This window comes from Mycteria americana, chromosome 3 (assembly GCF_035582795.1).
Source record: "Mycteria americana isolate JAX WOST 10 ecotype Jacksonville Zoo and Gardens chromosome 3, USCA_MyAme_1.0, whole genome shotgun sequence".
In the NCBI taxonomy this organism is placed as follows: domain Eukaryota; kingdom Metazoa; phylum Chordata; class Aves; order Ciconiiformes; family Ciconiidae; genus Mycteria; species Mycteria americana.
The window spans coordinates 126184201-126203441 of NC_134367.1; the positions used below are offsets into that span (position 1 = coordinate 126184201).

General features: G+C 44.9%; 1 protein-coding gene across 2 annotated transcripts in view; it reads left to right on the forward strand.

Moving 5' to 3' along the window:
- Window positions 1–2017: 2017 nt before the first annotated feature.
- The window catches only part of JAG1 (jagged canonical Notch ligand 1), a 37572-nt gene continuing 20348 nt past the window's right edge, over window positions 2018–19241 (forward strand). For both annotated transcript variants that reach the window (XM_075496905.1, XM_075496906.1), the window contains exons 1-3: window positions 2018–2613; window positions 3550–3855; window positions 14766–14817. In XM_075496905.1, coding sequence (XP_075353020.1) covers window positions 2536–2613; window positions 3550–3855; window positions 14766–14817 — 436 coding nt within the window. In that variant the 5' untranslated portion in view covers window positions 2018–2535. The remainder of the gene's footprint in view (window positions 2614–3549; window positions 3856–14765; window positions 14818–19241) is intronic.

A 19241-nucleotide genomic window follows, 5' to 3' on the forward strand; every position in this document is an offset into this window, starting at 1 on the left:
GCCCTATTTAAAGGCTCAGAGGAGCACATGTGTGGCACTTGTGAATGAGTAACATTTAAATAGGCTGCGGAAGCTCACCAACACCCACTGAAAAAAGGAAGAGAGGCACTGGTTCTCATATCACCAAACTGCAGCCGCTTTGTGGATAAAACACAGTGAAGGTTTACCAGCCTGAGAAAAGTTAATGACTCCAAGTAAGAAACAACTGATGCTGTTAGAACTTCTGGGCTGAATGAGGCTGGAAGGAGTATTCGGCAACCAGGTACCTCACAGGCATGCCAAAATGGCTGGTATGTAATCTAAGTTTTGAACTCACAAATGGGAAGTGATCTGCAGGAGTCTGATAAAAGTATGAGCACGGTTCTAGTGTTAGGGGCACAAGTACTGCCGGCTTCACAGCCTTAGACACTCTGTAAGAGGATGGACCTTACCACAGCCAAGAACAAGCATGCACTTTGCTTTTGCCATAGGAAATGCAAACAAAGGAGATAAAATTAGGTCAGAAATCTTGTTTTCCTCTATACCACTGACTCTGGTGTATAAAATAGACATTTACACATCTACTGCGTTAGATCAGGGTGGAATAGGAGATAGGGACATAAGAATAGCTGTTCTGGGTCAGAGTAAACGTCATGTAGGCCAGGTTCCTGTCTCCAGCGCCTCAGGAAGAAAGGGACAGTGATGCAGTGACAGTTCCCAGCACACTCACCCAACTTCTAGATCAGCGGCTCAGGGACTTCCCTAACCAGAGACGAAGTTAGGGGTGGGTTGTTTTTTCTTTGTTATTCAATGCCCTTTGTGGCGTGGCTCTTCCTCTGGGAGCTAGTCTGAACACTTTTTGCTACTGTGCAAACTGTTGGGCTTCTCTGTGGCCTGTGGCAAGGAGTTCCACAAGGTAACCACCTGGCTATGTGCCTCCAGACCCTGCTCCTGAAAGGATGTGTCTGACAAACCCCAGCACTCACTTGGGAGCTGGGCAGCCGGGACATGCGTCTCCAGCGCCGGGAGCAGGCGAGTCTGACAGAGCCTCTGCACTCAGCCACCGCTGTCTTCCCCCGACTAATCTGCCTGGAGCTGTAGCTGAGGGATGCGTCCCACTTCCAGCTCTTTCCCTCCTGAACCACGGGAGATCCTTGGCGGTGCGGCCTCGCGCTAAGGAGGGGACAACGAGTCCCACGGGGGTGACTGCCATCTCTGCTTCCCTCAGGAGAGCCGCTGGCCAAGGCAGCGGCCACTACCTCAGAGACCGGGCCGTCCGTCCCGCCTTTCCCCTCGGGGAGCGCAAACCCGCTCCCGGGGAGCGCCGTCACCTCAGCGGCCCCGCCGCCCCCTCAACGGTCCCTCAACGGTCGCGCCACGAGCGCGCGCGCGCCCCCCGCCCCGTAACGGCTGCGCTGCCTCAGGTAGCGCGGGGCGGGAAGGCGGGCGGCTGCCGCCGGCCGAGGGCAGGGGAAGTTTTCACTGCAAAGGCGACCCCAAAGGCTTCATTGTTCCTTCAGCCAGCCCCGAGGAGGAAAGGGCTACGGCTCCCGCTCCGCTCCCGGGCAGGGAGGACCCGCACGTCCCCTCAGCGAGCGGCGGGCGGGAAAAGCCCTCTCCTCTGCGCGGCGCTGCCTCAGCCGCGGGCGCCGTCAAGAGAACGCGCCGGCCCGCCGTTCCCGGGCCGCCTCAGCGAGGCCGCGGCAGGCTGCTGCTCCAGGTAGCCCGGGAGGCACCTGCCGAGCGGGGCTTCCCGAGGGAGGCGGGGCGGCGCGGCGGACTGCGACCCTCGGGGCGGCCTGGGGCCGGGGCCCGCCACCGCCTGCAGGAGGAACAGCCGCCGCCCGCGGCTTGCTCCCGCCCGCGGCCGGCTAGCCCTCTGCTCTGCACCCTCTTCTCCGCCTCCTCCTCTCCTGCCGGTACCTGCCTTCCCCTACTCCTGCCATTCTCCTCCTTCCCCCCCTCCTCCTTCCCCCCTCATGCATATGGATGGGCGCATGCGCGGGCGGGCGGCCTCCCCGCCTGCCGCCGTGGGCTAGATGAAGCCGAGCGGCGGCGGGGCTCCCAGACGGGCGGCCGGCTCCCGGGCGGTGTGTGTGTGCTGCATGTGCGTGTGTGTGTGCGTGCGTGTGTGTGTGTGCGTGTGTGTCTCGGGGGGGCGGGGGGCTCGCCGCGCCTCCACCGCGCGGTGGCCGGCGACCTGAAAGAAATAAAAGGATCGGGATAATAATCGCAATAATAAAAAAAAAAGAGGAGAGAGAAAAGAAAAGGGAAAGAAAAGAGGGAGGCGAGAGAATAAGGAGAATAAAAGGAGGCTGGGCTGCTTTGCATTGAAGACCGGGGCGCTATTGAAAGCGCTTGAAAAGCGGCGTTGTTCGGCGCGGGTGCGCGCCGCGGCCGGCGCGGTATATTAGAGCGGGGCGGCGGCGGCGGCGGGCAGCAGCGGCGGCGCCTCCTCCTCCCCTCCTGGCCCTCCCCGTCCCGTCCCGGAGCGAACGGCGGCGGCGGCGGCCTGCAGGCAGGCAGGCGGGCGGGCAGCGCGGCGGCGGCGGCGGCATGCGTGCGCCCCGGCGGGCAGCCGCGGCGGCGTGCTCCTTCGTCCTTCTCCTGGCCCTGCTGGGGCTGCGGGCAAAGGTACGTACCTGGGCACCGCGCGTCCTCCCGGGCTGCAGCCCCTCGCGGGAGGGGAGGGAGGGGGAAGAGGGGAAACTTCAGCGAGCCTGAGTTGGGCTCTCGAGTCTGCCGCGCAGAGCGGATTGCGGTAATTTTCCTGCTTTTCCGCGAAACGCGGCTCCCGCAGTGATTGCGGTAGCCGGCTTTTAAAAAACCCAAACCTTCAGCGGTGCGCAAGGCGCTTTTGCAAAGCTCCTTCAGCGAGAGTGGAGTTACTGCTGCTAACTTTTCTGCGGAGATGGCAAACGCAGAAGCCCTCCTTGCAGCAACACTTAATTCGCTGGGAATAAAAAGTGCAATTACTGCAAACCGCTTTTTTTTTTTTTTTTTTCGAAATTACTTTTTTTTTTTTTTTTAAACCAGGGCTAATTGCGGTACTCTTGGGGTGACTAACGAGCAAGGTCTGAATCTCAGCTGGGCAGCCTTGAGCGGGGAGGCTATTTTCCCCGTCTCAGCTGCACCTCGGAGTAGGCAAAGGGGTTGCATTTCCAGGGTGCTACAGCTACATCGTTTCGTTGGGTTTGCCCTCGCATATGCACTCTTGGTTTGGTTTAGTTTTATTTCCTAACGATTTAGAAGTCTTCCTCACACACATGTTTTTTGGACTTGGCACTTAAGGTTCTTTTTTAGCGTTAATGGCATTATTTGGTTGGGATGATTTATGAGCCTTTCTCATGGATGTCTGATAGGGAAAAGCTTGGAGTGGTTGCTGGTTTGTTGTTTTTTTTTTTTTTAATTATGCATGTGCTTCTTGAAAGCACACTTAAAATTACTTTCTCCTGTCTGCAGTTGTAGATTGTGTTTGGGAAAAAAGTGATTTAACTGTCTGTTTCTTGTTTCTTGTTTTTTTTTTTGGTTTTTTTGTTTTCTCCTCTGGTTCTTTCTTGGGATTAACAGGTGATTTTAGCATCGGGACAGTTCGAGTTGGAGATCTTATCCATGCAAAATGTGAATGGTGAACTGCAAAATGGAAATTGCTGTGATGGCACCCGAAACCCAGGAGACAGAAAATGCACCAGAGACGAGTGTGATACCTATTTTAAAGTTTGCCTGAAGGAGTATCAGTCGCGGGTCACTGCTGGCGGTCCTTGCAGCTTCGGATCCAAATCCACTCCTGTCATTGGAGGAAATACCTTCAATTTAAAGTACAACCGGAATAATGAAAAGAACCGGATTGTTATCCCTTTCAGCTTCGCCTGGCCGGTGAGTGCATGGCCTGCTCTGGCTCTGCCTCTGTTGGACAGTCCTGTTTGAGATGGCCCTAGTGAGCCGAGCTCTAACTTCTTGTGCAGGGGGAGAGGGACCAGGACTGGGGAGGGAGCAGGCATCTTGGCAAGAGTGTCGGGAATCCGCAGCACAGAAATGAGTAAAATGTGGTGATGTTTTTGTTTTTGTTCCCTGGGGCTCACAATGCACAGCCTGTTAAATTTGAAAGTCAGATGTGCAGTGAGGGGGATCTAAATGGGTCAGGGAAGCAAACCCAGTATCTCTGCACTTTATAGCATGAATAAGTCTCTTGAGACTTAGAAGGTCAGAAGTTCATTTTTTTTCTTTTTTTATTTTTTTTTTCTCCTAACCAGTGACGTCTTGGGCTTAAGCCAGAAGAGCAGTGGGTTAGGGGCTGTAGAGGGATCCCGTGTGAAAAGTGTGTGTCATAGCTGGCCTCCTTCCCTGGAGCGTGTTTGGGAAGGCTTCCTGCTTCTCCCAAGGGGAAATCTTGCTGCACTGCTTGGTGTTGATGGGAGCTGCTGTTGCTGCTCTTGGTGAGCTAGCTGCCAGCTTCCCCGGGAAGCTTGCTACGTTTTGAGGTACTTGTGGACTCTAGAAGCTAAAGACTGAGAAAAGCCTGGCCTTAGCTTTTGGTCCGTTTCACCCACTCTTCCCTGCAGCACACCTTTTCCTGGCTCCTTGCCTCTGTGGTCCATAGGTTCTGGCCTCCCTCTAGTTGTGTGCAAAACTCTGTGGCTCAAGGAGGTGGGGCTCTTTGCTAGGCACTTTCCCAGCGTTGTCCACTCTAGCAAATACTGGTCAGCCTTGTAGAACGGTGAGATGGAGGACGGGTCACCCCGTCATTAGCTGAAGCCTGCTTTGTTGTTGGTCATGTAAAGAACGCTCGCTTAGACTGCAGTGCTGTTTATTTCTTCTGGGGTGCTCAAGAGGGTTGAAGCTTTGATATGGTCAGCTCTGCAGAGGAGTCTGGTACTCGCAGCACAGAAACTGAGGCCCATCTTTCCAAAACGGTCATCACCCAGGACAGACCCACGGATGCAGGCTCCAGGGCCATAGGGTTTCTGGACATAGAAGACTGCCATGGCCTTGGATGGCAGGAGGTGCATTGTTTTGTGCCCAGCAGTGCTGCGTGCGGGCAAGCAAAAACTGAGGATGACTGATCTGGGGGGCTCTTATGCACACACAGCAGTCTGTCTTTTGAGGTGGCTTTCTGGGATGCTGTGGTATGAAAGCTGAAAACTCCCAAATTTATGCTCCTAAAACTTATATTTAGAGATCACCTAGGAAACAAAACTGGTTTTCCCCCCTCCCCTCTTCCAAACGCGCTGAGCAGACAATTTCCCACCAACTGCCTTGGGATATGTTGATGCTCAGCAGTTTTGAAAATCTAGTCATCCTAACCTAGATGCCTAAGGTCATTTTTGCGAGGGGAGGAGGGCTCTTACATGCATGCAGGGGAGGGGTGAATCTTGTTTCCTATCTCTGTCACTATCACTGCTGGCGAGGTGGAAGCGCGCCTAGACTTTCTGCTCCCTCCAAAGCTTGGCCCTTCCTCATCGGATAAGGACTGGTTGCTGGGAGGGCCTGGACTTTGGGGGGGGAAAGCCCGCCCCAAAAGCATTCCTTCTCCAGTTGTAGTGTAGACACCCACTTTGTAGTCCTACGGCCAAGTGCTGCAGGCAGCCATGTGTTCTTGAAATGTCCTGTGCTGCCTCCTACCTGCCTCCTCTGTCAGTTGTGACTTCTGGAGTATTGAGGGCTGGAGAGGCACAAGGGTGAAATCAAGTCTGCATTTTTAAGGAGATAGTATTACAAAGTACAATAGCAGAGTTAACAAAAGTATTTTCTGTTGGAAGTACAAGTCCCTTCTTTCTTTCTTTCTCTTTGTCTTTCTAACATGAAGTGAGATAAAACTGTTATCAACTATGCCATCAAAGGGATAAAGGGCTTTGTAGAAATCTGAGGTATTTGAAGCTCTGCCAATGGCTGCAGTGCTTGTGTTGCAGATTTTGACTCTTTTCAGAAAAGTCAGGTTCATCAAGGATTTTTTTTTTTAAATAGCCCCCTACCCTGCTCCCAGTAATTCGAGTGCCTTGAATCTGAAGATATGTGTATGTATATAAAAATGATGTGAAAACTGAACGTGTTCTTTCTAACAACCCTCTCTTCACCGAGTTGGGAATGGAAATCTGTGCATAGAGGGTGGGTTTGGCGGTGTGGGGACCCTGGGAGAAGTTTTCTTAAGCTTGCCTGAATCTTAGTAAAAGAAATGCTTCTATTGTCCTGCTGAATCTAATTGAGCACTGGAATCCTAGAGCAGCAGCAGCAGAACTCCAGTGCAGCCTTTGAAATGTGTAAAACTCGACAACTTCAGACACTCTGGTTCCTAAGACTGGAATTTTTGGAATAAACTCTTGCATATTCCCATGCAGAAATGCACTTTTTGAGATTGTGGTGATAGTCTGTTTGCAATTATCAAGCCTGCCTCCCAGCTTTAACTTCCATAGGACACAGCTTTTATGCTAGCCATTGTGATTTTTCAAATGGCATTTGAACAAAAGAATATCTAATGTGGCAAAGCTCTTATTTGTAGTGAAATTGTGTACACAAATCATTTTAGGCATTTTGGAAGTTCTACAGATAAAGTAGTAAACTTAATTAGTCAAATCTGATGCTGAAATTTCAGAACTTAAAAAAGCCTCTTTAGATGGGTGAATACTGTTGACTTTAGTAAAAGCTTGAGACTAGCATTGCATTTACCAATGTGGCTAATCATGAGAGTTGTCTTTGAATACGTCCAACTGAAAATTACAGTAAAGGTAATAGGAGCTAGACTGAAATGTTAATCATATTGCACTTGAAAATTCATGCTCATCTCTGAATATGTATTGTGTTCTGCTGTCTGAGGGAGGCTTTTCTTGGATGTTCCAGCTTGAGTCAGTAACATTAAGAAGTTTTTTTGTCTTGACTACTTATAATAAAAATAAAAAAAAACCCCTCTTCCCATGTCAAGCTGCCCCCTTACGCTGTTTGTGAAAAATAGTTATATTGCATTAGAGGCCTTTATTCATCATGCAGGAAAGGAAAAAAGAGAATGGTGTGCTTTAAATGTATTGTTAGATTTGGCTTGTAGTTATAATGTAGATTTGAAGTGTCAGAGTCTTATTAATAAAACTTACGCGGTTTGCTCTTGTCAGTTTTGATATGTACCCCTGTGAGTAATGGGTGTGGAGATGGTGGGCCATAAATTAATTTAAGTGATGGGAGGTTTGAGTAAGTTGCTAGGAAACAGGGCAGCAGACCAGCATAAAGGAACCAGAGTGCATCAGAAAGCTGCCCCGCAATAGCTAGCAATTCTTCAGTAAATTGAAACACTAATAATGATGATGATGATTAAAAAAAATACACGCAGTCTTGCATCTTGCATTCATTTTGAGACTAGTGACTTTCTTGACAGTCAAACTTGGCTTATGAAGCCATACAGAAAAGTATGGAACAAAAGAATTTCCATGTTCCACTTGTCAAAGTCTGTCTCAACAAGTTTTGTTTCATGGTAGACACATGCTCTTCTCTGACATAAATCAAATCTCTTGCCTTTCTTAAAGAATCCAAAGTGTGATGTGTGCTATACCTTAAGGGAGCTGTGTATGAATTAACTAAGCAAAGCTTAGCACTAAACTTTGCTTTTATGTAAAGAAAGATCTTTTGGGGGTTTGGCGAGACTGTGAGTAAGAAGGAGGTCAAACTTGGCCATTCCTTTGGTATGCATAGCTCCAATTTCAAACGGCTTGTTTATCCTGAAATTATGATCCTTGTAATTATTTAATATTGGGGCCAATTGCACCAACACACCAGGAAACTACTGAGGTGGAAAAAAACCCTCCAGCATCTAAATGACTTTAGCATAAAATACAATTAAAAAGAGTTTTGAACATCTTATTTCAACCTTACTCTAAAAAAATAAAATAGTCAGCCTTTCCCCTTTTTAATGACAAATCTTACTGCTACTGGTTCCTGAAGACACAAAATATGTTTTCTGGGTAGGCGTTGTTTTTTCTGGCTAGAAAGAGATAATGAAAGAGCTGTAGTGTTTTTTAAGCTTCGTGAACTTTTTCCCCCTGTCTTGACACAAGAGGCTTCCAAAATACTGATCTGGAGCTGGTATTAAAGTAACAGCCTCTTGAATCTGAGAGAAAAATATCACTTGATTCAACTGCCTTGTTGTTTTTTGGAGGGTTTTGTGGGTTTTTTTTTGTTGTTTTTTAAACAAACAAACACTCACAGTCATAAAACTAAAGCTTGTTTTTTGATTTTATTTTTCCCTCCCTCCAGTTAACTTTTTGAAAACTTGTAGAAGGAAATGCTAGATATCCTTCAAGCTTTTCGTAAAGAATGCCTGATAAGTCATCTTGGAGCATGGGTACATCAGAAGAAATTTTTATAATAACAAAATGCATATTAATCAAATCCACAGTGTCATTTATTGTTGACTAACAATTTAAGAATAAATCTTCAGCACTCAAAGTGCAATGTTTTGCCTAGGATTACTATCCAAAACGGAGCTGAGAGTATTAAGTGACATCTGAAGCATAATTAGCATCCACAAGGCTGTTTTTTCCCAGGACTGCAGAGAAGTGATGCATCCATTCGGAGGTTTTGGGAGTTCTTACATGTTCTTAAAGAGTTATTTATGTTCTAGTCAGTTCAGAACTTCATCTTCCTGGTAAATCCATTTGACTATATTACCATAATATGTCTAAAAATAAATCCTCATCCTGCCTGCTCCCAGATTTTTTGTTCTTGTTATAATAAAGGCCTGCTCCAGTTTAACTTCAGTGGCAGCTGGATTGAGCCTGGCGTTGAAGTTTGTTCCTAAACTTTCTCAGACTACATACATCCAGCACTGTCAGCTTGTTTATGCAGCTGGAAGTCTGCATGTCTGAAAATGAATTGCATAAAATTGATGCTTTATGCTTAAAATTCTAGTTAACTCAAGGAAACTTACCGCTTCATTGTGGGCTGAAGGCTGGAATAGAAGTAAACTAGTTCTGAAGCTAGTAAAGTTGGGCCTTAGCTACTTAAGTGAGATGATGTGCCATACAAGAAGCTTGCAATCTCATACATGGCACTTACTCCAACTTCAGTTCTTAAGTCTGATGCCCTGCAGTACATGCAAAAACCTTAAGCTACAGTTCTTAAAAGTATTTCTGTGTAGATAATACTAATGACAGGATTGGTTTTGAAAATTCAAACTAAACTTGACTTTGTATTTCTGCTGATGAATAGAAGTTTTATATGTTAACTGACGTAGTTCTAACAATTTTAGCTGGTAACCCATATGCCTTAACGTGGGGAGAGATGTCAAAACTAGAAGCTGTTGCATTCATTTCTTGTTAGTCTGTGGAGCTCATGGGTCTGTGGTCACTATTCTGCAGCATAAATTACACTCGTTATTCTTGTAGTATTCAGAAGAAACTGTAAAACGTGGATAGAAGTGGTTAAAGTGGTTTGTAAATAGTCAAGCATTGAGTCCTTTACCAGCTCAACCCAGTTCTTATGTGCTTAGGTAAATAAGTAGAAAGGCTTCTTGTTGAGGCTTGCTCTATGTGAACCTGACTGTTTTGCTTGGCTGGCTACTAGGTATTCTCTCTATTAACCTTGCCACCCTTTTGTAACTGGGGCATTTAATTATCAGTGGGATGCTTTAAACAGGTAGGGGGACTGATAAGAGCAGGTAATCTGCTTGTTGGGGAAGGTTGAAAGCAACCATTGACATCTTGGCCTACCTGCTCGTCTTTGACAAGTGGGGCTCCGTGAGAAAATAACTCCGTAACAAGATAAGGTGCCGATTAAAATGCTGTTGTCATACGATGCACCCTGGTAGCTGAGATCACTTAAAATCATTAGTTTAAAGAGAAAGAAAAAAAGAAAAAAAAGAGAAGCTATACTCTTTTCTTTTCCTTTTTTAAAGAAGGGGAGGAGGGAGGACCCCAAGTCTCCCCGCTCTACCCCAGTACATTGTTCAGTTAATGCATGCTAGTTTTATGATTGGAATACATTGTAGTCCGGCCACCCAGACAGAGGCATTGACTGCTAATATTAACCAAGAACAATAGTGTGGCCATACTGACTGCAGGGAGGATTACAGAACATAATGGGGCCTATCCAAAAATAATGCTAATACAGGACAAGCAACAGGAAGCAGCAGTAGACTCAGCATTGCTCGGCTCCCAGACAAACCATGGACTTACTTCACACAATGGCAACTTCAGCACATTATGTATTCACAGGATACTCATTATTCCAGCAGGCTTGCCAGATCAGAGATCAGCCTGGTTTACTGGATGCTTGAGCGTATGCATAGTTTGGATAGCGGTACTTTTGTGTCCTTCATCGTTTGGCAGGAGGGTGGCAGTTGTATTGCAGAGAAGGTCTTGACTTCAGTTACTGGCTTGGCTTGCACCCCCGAAAGACTTTCTCCCCCGAAAGTCTCTCCTGGAAGCTGCTAATATAGTTACATTTGTTTTCATGTTTTCTCCTTTATGTGGCAATGAAGTGTTTACCAGCACTAACAGCAGTGAAGGAACTACTCAAAATGAAGTCTAAAGGAACAGTGTGCTCTGTTTTCATGTGGGCATATTCTGATGAGGCTCTTGGCTGGGCTGCCTGCTTGAGGTTCAGCCTAGCTCTTGGCCATGGACTCTGAGGCGTGAGATTGTTACAGCTTAGACTTTGTTTACATATGCAGGGTTGAGAGAGTAACAGCTTTATAGGGTGTTGCCTTCACCTTATGTAGGCTGGCCCAAAGAAGAGCTTCCTGAAGATGTTGCATTCAACAAAGGGTTAAAAGGGTTAGGTTGTTTCCCTCCTTTTCCCAAATGGGTCCATACCTCCTCTGGATGAGGAATTAGTTGTCTTCAACTCTTTTGAAGGAGTATTCTTTTGTCAAAGTTGACTGGCTGACCGTGGCATGGTGTTGCGATGCATCTGTATAGCATCATCGTGACTTGTCATGTGGTAACAGGGGTACCCAAGTGAGAGTCCTGCTGATATTTAGTGGAAGTGGTTTTGTGACTAGCCTTAACTCTGCTCAGAGATGCCCTCCTCCCTGGCTCTTGGGCACTTTGCAATACTCCTCAGTTTCCCTCTTCCCTATCTCGCCCCCATCCAGCTGAAGGGAGGAGGGATTACTGGAGCTCTTGGCAATTTGCGGTGGCCTGCTGTGACAGCGTGCCAGTCTCCTAGTCTTCTTCCCTAGGACACAGGCAGGGTGCAAGCACCTTTCTCAAACTGGTCTTCACAGCTGTGCGTGGCTGGCAGAGCGTAAGGAGAACATTGCTGGGCTTAACCTGCTCTCCTTGTTTGGCAGAGGAGGAGCAGGCGCAGCGTTCCGAATGCAAACTTCCCACTGTATTTGTCTAGTCATGGTTTCACATGCTCAGCAAAGCTCTTGCATGGTTTAACCACAAGGATAGGAGGGAAAGAAGTTCGACTAGTTGCAACCCCTTTCAAAAAGGAGGCAGTCCTTTCACTAATGAGCCTGATGTTTTAATCTTGCTCTGTCCCACTGACTTGCAGAATGCCTTTAGAAGCCAAAGTACAAAAACACCTCTTTTGGGTGGATGTCTGGATGAAGGGAAGGAAAAAGGTAATCAAGCCGAGAGCTTTAAACACCTTCTGCTTACTTGGAGCTGCTAGTATTTCATTTAAATAACCAGAAAAGAGGTTGTGTTGCCCTTTCAGACCTTTAAAAGGGACAGTTTCTGATGGATTTCAGGGTCTTCAAAGTCTGTCTTGAGTTGTATTATCAATGGATCAAGACTAAATGGTGTTGTCTTGTCATTGAAGAAAATAGCCCTTGCACATTGGTGCTTGCTTTGTTTTTTGGAGTGTGAACTTAACCATTTCCATCCTCTCATAGCTTAACTCATAGGAGTTTTGCTTAAATCTGACCATGCTGCCTTTCAGTCCTCTGGGCTGATCAGACTGTGGATGTTCTGCAAAGTGTGCCGGCTTGCTGTTCCTTTCAAGCTGCCTTTCCTCTCGAACCAGAATCCCTGCCTTCTGGTCAAGCTCAGGTTTACAGTGGCTAATTGGGTGTGACTCTGGAAAGTTCACTGCTGCCTTGTTGCCTAGGACATTGCTTTGATGGAATAAGGTGCATGACATGGAATTCTTGTGTCTGGATATATATATTTATTCAAAGATGGGCAGAGGTCATCTATGGGCATGGGAAAACTTAAACCTCCACGCTGTAAGTAGTCATTCCTGAGATATCTGAATTGTTGATCTATAGAGTGGAGATGATATGCACTTTTAAAAAATCTCAACAGTGCAGTCTTTGCACAGAACTGGGTTTTTTTTTTGGGGGGGAGGGAGGATTGGCTAGAGGTATGTGATAGTTGGATTGTTGAGGGGGGGCTTGCTACTGTTGTTGTAGGGCTGTGGGTGTCTCTCTGTCTTTTGTTTAGAAGTGTCCCATCTTGAATACAAAGTCTTGTCCTTTCTTTGCCCCGTGCTGAGAGGGACAGAGCCAAGAGATGAAACTGCCATTCTTTGTATCATCCCTTTTCAGGACAGGGATTCTTCATTTAAAATATTCAGATGAGGTGAGAGGGGGCACATAGAAACAAGGGAATTGCTAGGGTAGGTCTATTCCCCCTGCATTTTGTTTCCATCCAGTTAAGCAGAAGCGTCTCCTCTCTTTAAACAAACTACTGTGTGGTGTTGGAAAGTGGTCACACAAGTATCTAGCAACAGTAGCACTTAAAGCTAGGATTCAGCCTTTCCTTTCCTTAAGGGCTAGGTGTGTTGGTAAACAGTCCTGAGAACCAACCGGGAACTGTTGCTATGAGTTTAGACAAAATATCTTCCAAAACAATTATGCAAGGCCGAAAGGAAAACATCCTTAACTTTATTGGAAGTAGTGCTAGTTGCCATAATTCATTCTCCATATCATAATATTTTTTTCAGGCTTGCAGTAACATGTTGTTCTTGTGCTTCTCAATGTTGGTAATTAAACCAGTGAGGAAGCACCCAAGATAGTGCAATCTATATCTGTAATATGGCTCAGGAGTTTTATTCTGGTTTTGTTTTTTGTTTTTTTTTTACCTCCGACTTGTGTAAGGACCTCTTAAATCTGCTTTAAACAGTGTTAAATGATCATGTTGTGTTTTATTTTCAGAGTTTCTTTCAAGTTGACAGACTTGGTCTAGAATAGTAAGAAATAACATGTAACTTTCATGAAATACTAACCAAAAAGGGTTTGGGCCAATGGAGCCTCTGCATAGAATTTTGGGTGCATGTCTCAGCTTGCCCAGCTTTGCTTACTTTTGGAAGCATTTTCCCACAGTTATCAGTGAACGAAATGGAATCCTAGTCTGCTTTGAATATGAAACATATTTAGGCTATATTCCAAGCCGGTGTCCATCACAAACTAGGTTTTTATTCAGAGGCTGCATGCTGTGTCCAGTCGTGAGAAAGCAGTCTGCTTCAACTCTTTTTTTTCTTTTCTTTCCCCCCCTCTCCTCTTAAGGAATTTGAGGTCTGCTTTACACTTGCACCTTGTAGCAGCTTGCTCTCAGAACTGTATTTTGGTTTCTGTTACAGAAAAGGTGTTAAGCGCTGCAGACCACAAATGAGCAGACTGTGACTGAGCATGGATACAATTAAGAAGACATAAGCCTTATGATACACAGCTTCTATGCCAAAGCATCAAACCCCTTCATGGAGAGTTTTTATTTGTTCTGTTATTGTTCTGCTCACCAGAAAGATGTTACATTTATTACCTCATTTATAGTTATACTTTTTACTTTTCAAGTAATATTTTTTCCTTATTTTTCCTCAGCTTTTGGGAGGGGAGTGTGTTTTGTTTTTGAATAATTCTGTAAGTTTGGATATGGCTGGCTAAACAGCAATTTTGAAAGATACAGCCTGGATAATAATATCTCAGAGTAGAGCTGGGGGAGGAGAAGATGTTTTAATGGCTCTTGTTCTCAAGTTAGGATTGAAGATAAAGGTGGCTTAGATGTAATAGCTGGCATCTTTCCAACCCATGGAGTCACTTCAGTTAGTTTATGCTTATGATTATTATTACTGGAGTGCTAGAGAGCTCATTGGCAGATTAGTGCGTCTGTAAATGTGACACGGGGTGGATAGTGCATCTTCCCTTTCCCTGCTCTTCCAAGTAGTCTGATCTTAGCCTTTGTTTTACAATGCTTCTCTCTCACCCCACCCCCTTCCCATATCCATCAGTTCTTCCCTCAGTTACCTGATACTTGTGGGAGCTGCGATGGCCCTCATGCAGACAAAGCTTTCAAAGGGGGTGCTGAAAAGCAGAGTCCCTGGAGATCGCGCTGTCAAGGCAGAGCACAGTAATCTTAGCAACACTTCTTGCTTTCAGGATGGTTGGGGGAAGGGACATCAAGACGACTTTTCTGTAACTAAAATTCTTTTGAAGCAGTTTTTGAGGGTGGGGGTTTGGTTTTGTTTTTTTGGTTTTTTTGATGCTGCTATGCTAGCCCAGTGTTTTCTGTCTTCCATGTGCAATTCTTCCACACGTGCTTTATTGTGGCTACAGCATAGTGTCAAAGGCTGTACTTCCTGGTTAAGTACATAAGATGCATTAATGATGACAAAGATGAGCTATCCAAGGTGAAAGGTCTTCTAAGTCAGACTGGATAAGGTAGCTTATGGGGTTTCAGGAAGATCATGTTTGTCTCAAGTATAATCTATTACCTATTTATGTTTTCAAGTATTCCATTTTAGGGCAGAGGCCAGGATTTTTCTTTTAAATTAAAATTGTTGGTTTGTGTGTTGGGTTGTTTTTTTTTTTCTTACAGTCATGTGTGCCTTTGAAACTAACTCTTATTTCTCTTTTGCAGAGATCCTACACGTTGCTTGTTGAGGCATGGGATTACAATGATAACTCTACTAGTAAGTATTCATTCCGCTGGTTTACTTAGTTTGGACACCTTAATTTCCTGTCCATTGAAAGGCCTTTGGTAGTCTAACCAGCTTACTGTGAAGTAGAGCGTGAGGAGAGGGAAAAGCTCTCCCCTAGACAATTCGGGGCAACTCCGCCAGGCTCTGCAGCAGCCTGTCTCCCTCACTTTGCCTGTAGAGTGTGAGTAGCTTGCTCACCTAGGCACCAACGGTTTGATGCCTAAAAATAGATGCTGCTAATTCCCTCTTTCTCCTTAGAGGGAATAAAAGCCAAGGGGGTTCTTCAGGGTTTTTTTTGTTTGGATTTTTTTTTTTTAATTAGGAGTGATATTCAGAAGCCTAAGTCTCGTTGACTTGGGACCTCTCTATAAACTATGTACTTCTCAAAACTGAACATGCTGCTTTAGGAAAAAAAAAAAACCACCAAAAAAAACCAAAAAACAACAAAACAAAACAAAACAAAAACCCCACTCCATAAGGCTTGGAATAGCTATCCATCTAATGACTATAGATGAGAAACAGGAGTGCCTACCAGCTCTTCCTTGGGAGTTGGATGTCTAGGGATTTATATTCAGGGGCTGAAAAATATTTACCAGACACCACCTGGTAAAGCTGGCTGGAAATCAAGGGTGGGAATCTTTTGCCTGGAATGTCTTTGGTTGGTTTCAGAAACTTTCTGCTAAGCTTTTCCTGTTGGCTAGAGGAAGCTGTATAGAGTCTCTTGGCATGTGAGCTGTTCTGCTTGTTGCCTACTGTTACTGAAGTAGGTGGGCAAAATTAGCTCTATTTTCAATCAAAGGCTTTAATAGTGTGTGGTAAAAACCACAGGAGAAAGTGTGAATCTGAACTTGTAAACCTTTTGTTGACACAACAAGCCTTTTCCTTCAATAAGGAAGCAGCAGCACTGTGGCCCATCTTACACAAATCTTATAACAGCTTCTTGTAGTCTGCTTTGGAGTGCCAGGTGACAGCCACACAGTAATGAAATGGACTTCATGCTTCATGAAAGAAAGGCTGTGTAGAAACGCGCACAGTGCTGTCGTTTTATGTTTTAATTGGTGAAGAGTACACTGCTTGGGAATGGCCTTTGAGTCTGGGAACCTTTCTGCACAGATCTGCTCTTTAATTATTTTTTTTTAATATACATGGGGTGTCCAGAAAAGAAGTTGTCCATTGCAGATGATTCATGTGACCTGTCAGTGATAGCCATGGTTTGCTTTACAAATGGCCACGTTCAACACTGTTGCAGTACCTGTGATTTCAGGCCCTACCCCAGCACAGTCATGCAGCGGTGACTGGGAGACTTCTTGGCTCTTGACTATGGAGTGTTTTACGGAGGAGCAGAAAATAGATTGCTACAAGCAGCAGAGTTTTATTAAAAATGGAAGATGCCTGAATTCAAAATGAAGGTCTTGTTTACAGTAGGATCTGAGAGTTTTTTCAGACTGGGTCTCTGCCACTCTTACTATTATTAGAGCTCATCTTTTTTCATGAAACAACTGCATTTCCAAAGCTACACAATGAACCCTTTCTTTGCTTTCATGTTCTGGAAGTACAATTGTCTTTAGACAAAATTGCCTCATTTCTCAGCAGTGCATTTGACCAAGTGCAGACATGTTCTTACATATGTTCCTGATTTGCATTCCTGCACTAGCTTTGCTGTCACATATCCATCTGTAGGTCACTTCAGTCACTGTACTGCACAAAGCTTTTCCTTTGTACTGCATCGCTTTACTTACAGGCAGCTTTCCCATAGCTGAAGAATAAGTCTTGAAGAACTAGTTAAGGAAATCATTAGAACTAAACAATTGTCATCATATAAAGGGATGAGTATTTTTTTGATGTCCAGCATTTTCTTTTACCCTAATTACCACTGAATTGTAAGGACTCAGAGAGAGCTCGTGCGCTCTCTCAAAAAAAAAAATTAAAAAAAGGTGGTTTTAGTAGGCTTTGTGTAACTTTTCAGTAGCTGTGTAGCATCCTCTGATCAATGCAGTCGTTAGGAGATCCTAGAGTGCATGCTTCCTTCCCCCCCTCTGCATTCCACTCCTCCTACGTTCCCTTTACCGCATACTCTCTCTTGTCTCACTTCCAAGAGTGGCTTGCAGTTAAATTCTGGCCCTGTTGAAGTTGATGAGAATCGTGCTTTGTTGGAGCCAAGAGTCAACTTAAATGGTTTTCTTACTCTGGGTCTTGTCTAGATGCCATCTTGCTACTGTCGCTTCATACATAAAGCTAATGGGGCTGACATTGCATCTCAAACTATGTCAAAGAGCTATTGTAAATTACTGGTATCAGTTGCATGTGAATTCCAGTCGGGCATAAGAGACTTGAGCGCAATGTAAACCAAGCCATAGCTGGAAGTTGTCTGAAACAAAGACTTTCAAAAATAACTGTGGTGTCCTTGGCCACCCAAACTGCTTAGAGGAGTCTGGGCTTTTTTGTTGTTGTTGTTTGCTTCCTGATGCTGCATAGTTATAATTTCCAGAAACTTGAGCACTGCAAAGCAAAGGTGGGAAGTCAAAATAGCTAATTTCCCTGTGCCTAAAACCTTTGATACAGTTGCCCACTGAATAAAAAGACAGATTAATAGCTTTGAAGTGGAGCCACAAAAAGTGAATGAAACCAACAAACTCTCTGACAACGAAGTGCAGAGTGGAAGTGAAAGATGTACAGAAAGCCTCTCTCTTCCACGTCATCAATTTCTAATTGGTTAATGTTTCCTCTAGCCATTCTATCAAAGCATGGGATTCTGAGTCAGGTGATGTCAGGGGAGTTAGGAAGATCGCTTTCTCTCAAGCCTGGCTGACTGCTTCTTTTTATTTACTTAACCAGTCTGCTGCTTTGGGATTGCTTACTATAAAACTTAAAGCATTGTTGGTGCAGGCTAAGAATGGAAGGCTTGTTGCAATGCCTTCCCTGAAGTCTGGGTCAGCACACTTGTGTAAGTGCATCCTGACAGGTGGGAGTAGGGAAGGGTGGAGAAATTTTTGTACAAGAAGGAACATGCCAATACTTCATGTTGAAAACTTCAGCTGATGGCTAATGGAAAGGGATCTTAAGTCTGTGAGACCTTATTGAATTTAAATGTATGGTGGTAGCTTTATAACATGTATCAAATGAAAGGCATTTTAGCCATGATCCAAAGTGAAATTGCAGCTGGTTTTCATCTGGGCCCTTAAAAAAATAAAGTCCAGTGGACTAATAAGGATGTTTCCCTTTGAGTTCAGCCTGTGGTTAAGGGCTCAAAAGAGCGGGTGGCTGGAGTGAGATGTCATAGACGTACAGCAAGGACATGCTTCCTAATGAGCTGGCCGATAGGGGAAGAATGATAGAGCGGAGGCAAGAGGAAAGATTTCTTTTCCAAGGCGATTGTTTTTCTGGTGCCAAGGACTGAAATAGCTGTCAGTGGTATGTTCCCAACGGGGAACAGGAAAAGACTGGAAAAGCAAGAGTGTGTGTGTGTGGGGGGGGGGGGGGCGGTTTGCAAAACTAAATTGAGTGTCATTCCCCTTTTCTTCTGCCACTTACAGGAGAAAAGGATAGAGTTGTTTTACTCACAAGAAACAGGATGTCTTTATGCACAGACTTGGTATTTGGGGAAATGCATTTGCTTTCCAACTGTGCTGTAGATCGGGGTGTGATCTTGGCAAGCACAGCAAAGCCATCTCCAGCACGCATGAGTGGAACTATAATCGCTTGACTAGCCCCATTCAAGGCGAACAGATATGCATCTGCTTAAGTACCTCTTAGAATTAGTCAGTAATCTTGTTGATGAGATCTAAGAGCCTTACACCTGCACAGTACAGGACATGATATTGCTCTGGATATACCAGTATGGAAAAGTCCTTAGGCATCTACGTTACTTGTGAATGGGATTTAAATTAATAAAGGCCTGCATGCATTTGAAAGTCTTACACATAGATGTGGGGTTGGGGGCTTAGTGCCAATGAATAATAAAAACTTATTTAAATGGAAAATATTATAGAACCAGAAATACCAGAAGGTGAATAAGAAGTTGTTGCCCTTAATTTCACACTGTAAACACTTAATGAATGCTGTAGTCTCAAGCCCAAGAATACCCCCCAAAATAGGTAAATGCTTACAGTGTCTGTGTACGGACACTCTTCTGTGCTTGTGCAGCAAGTGCTTTGATTTAACGTCATTCAAAACTGCAGGCAAGCAGGCAGGATCTAGTGGTGAATTGATAATGGGTATCTGAGGCTTGAGAAGCCTGTTTGGAAGTTCTTTTTGAAAGCTACAAATCAAAGGTCCTTAGCAATACATTTAGAAGTGTTTTAGATGAAAAACTGCCCGTGTGTCATCTTAAGCTTTCTGTAGCAACTTCATTAGTCTTCAACTCTGCCGTATGTAAAATCCCCAAACTTTCTTTTGTAATTGTTGGAAGAACAAGC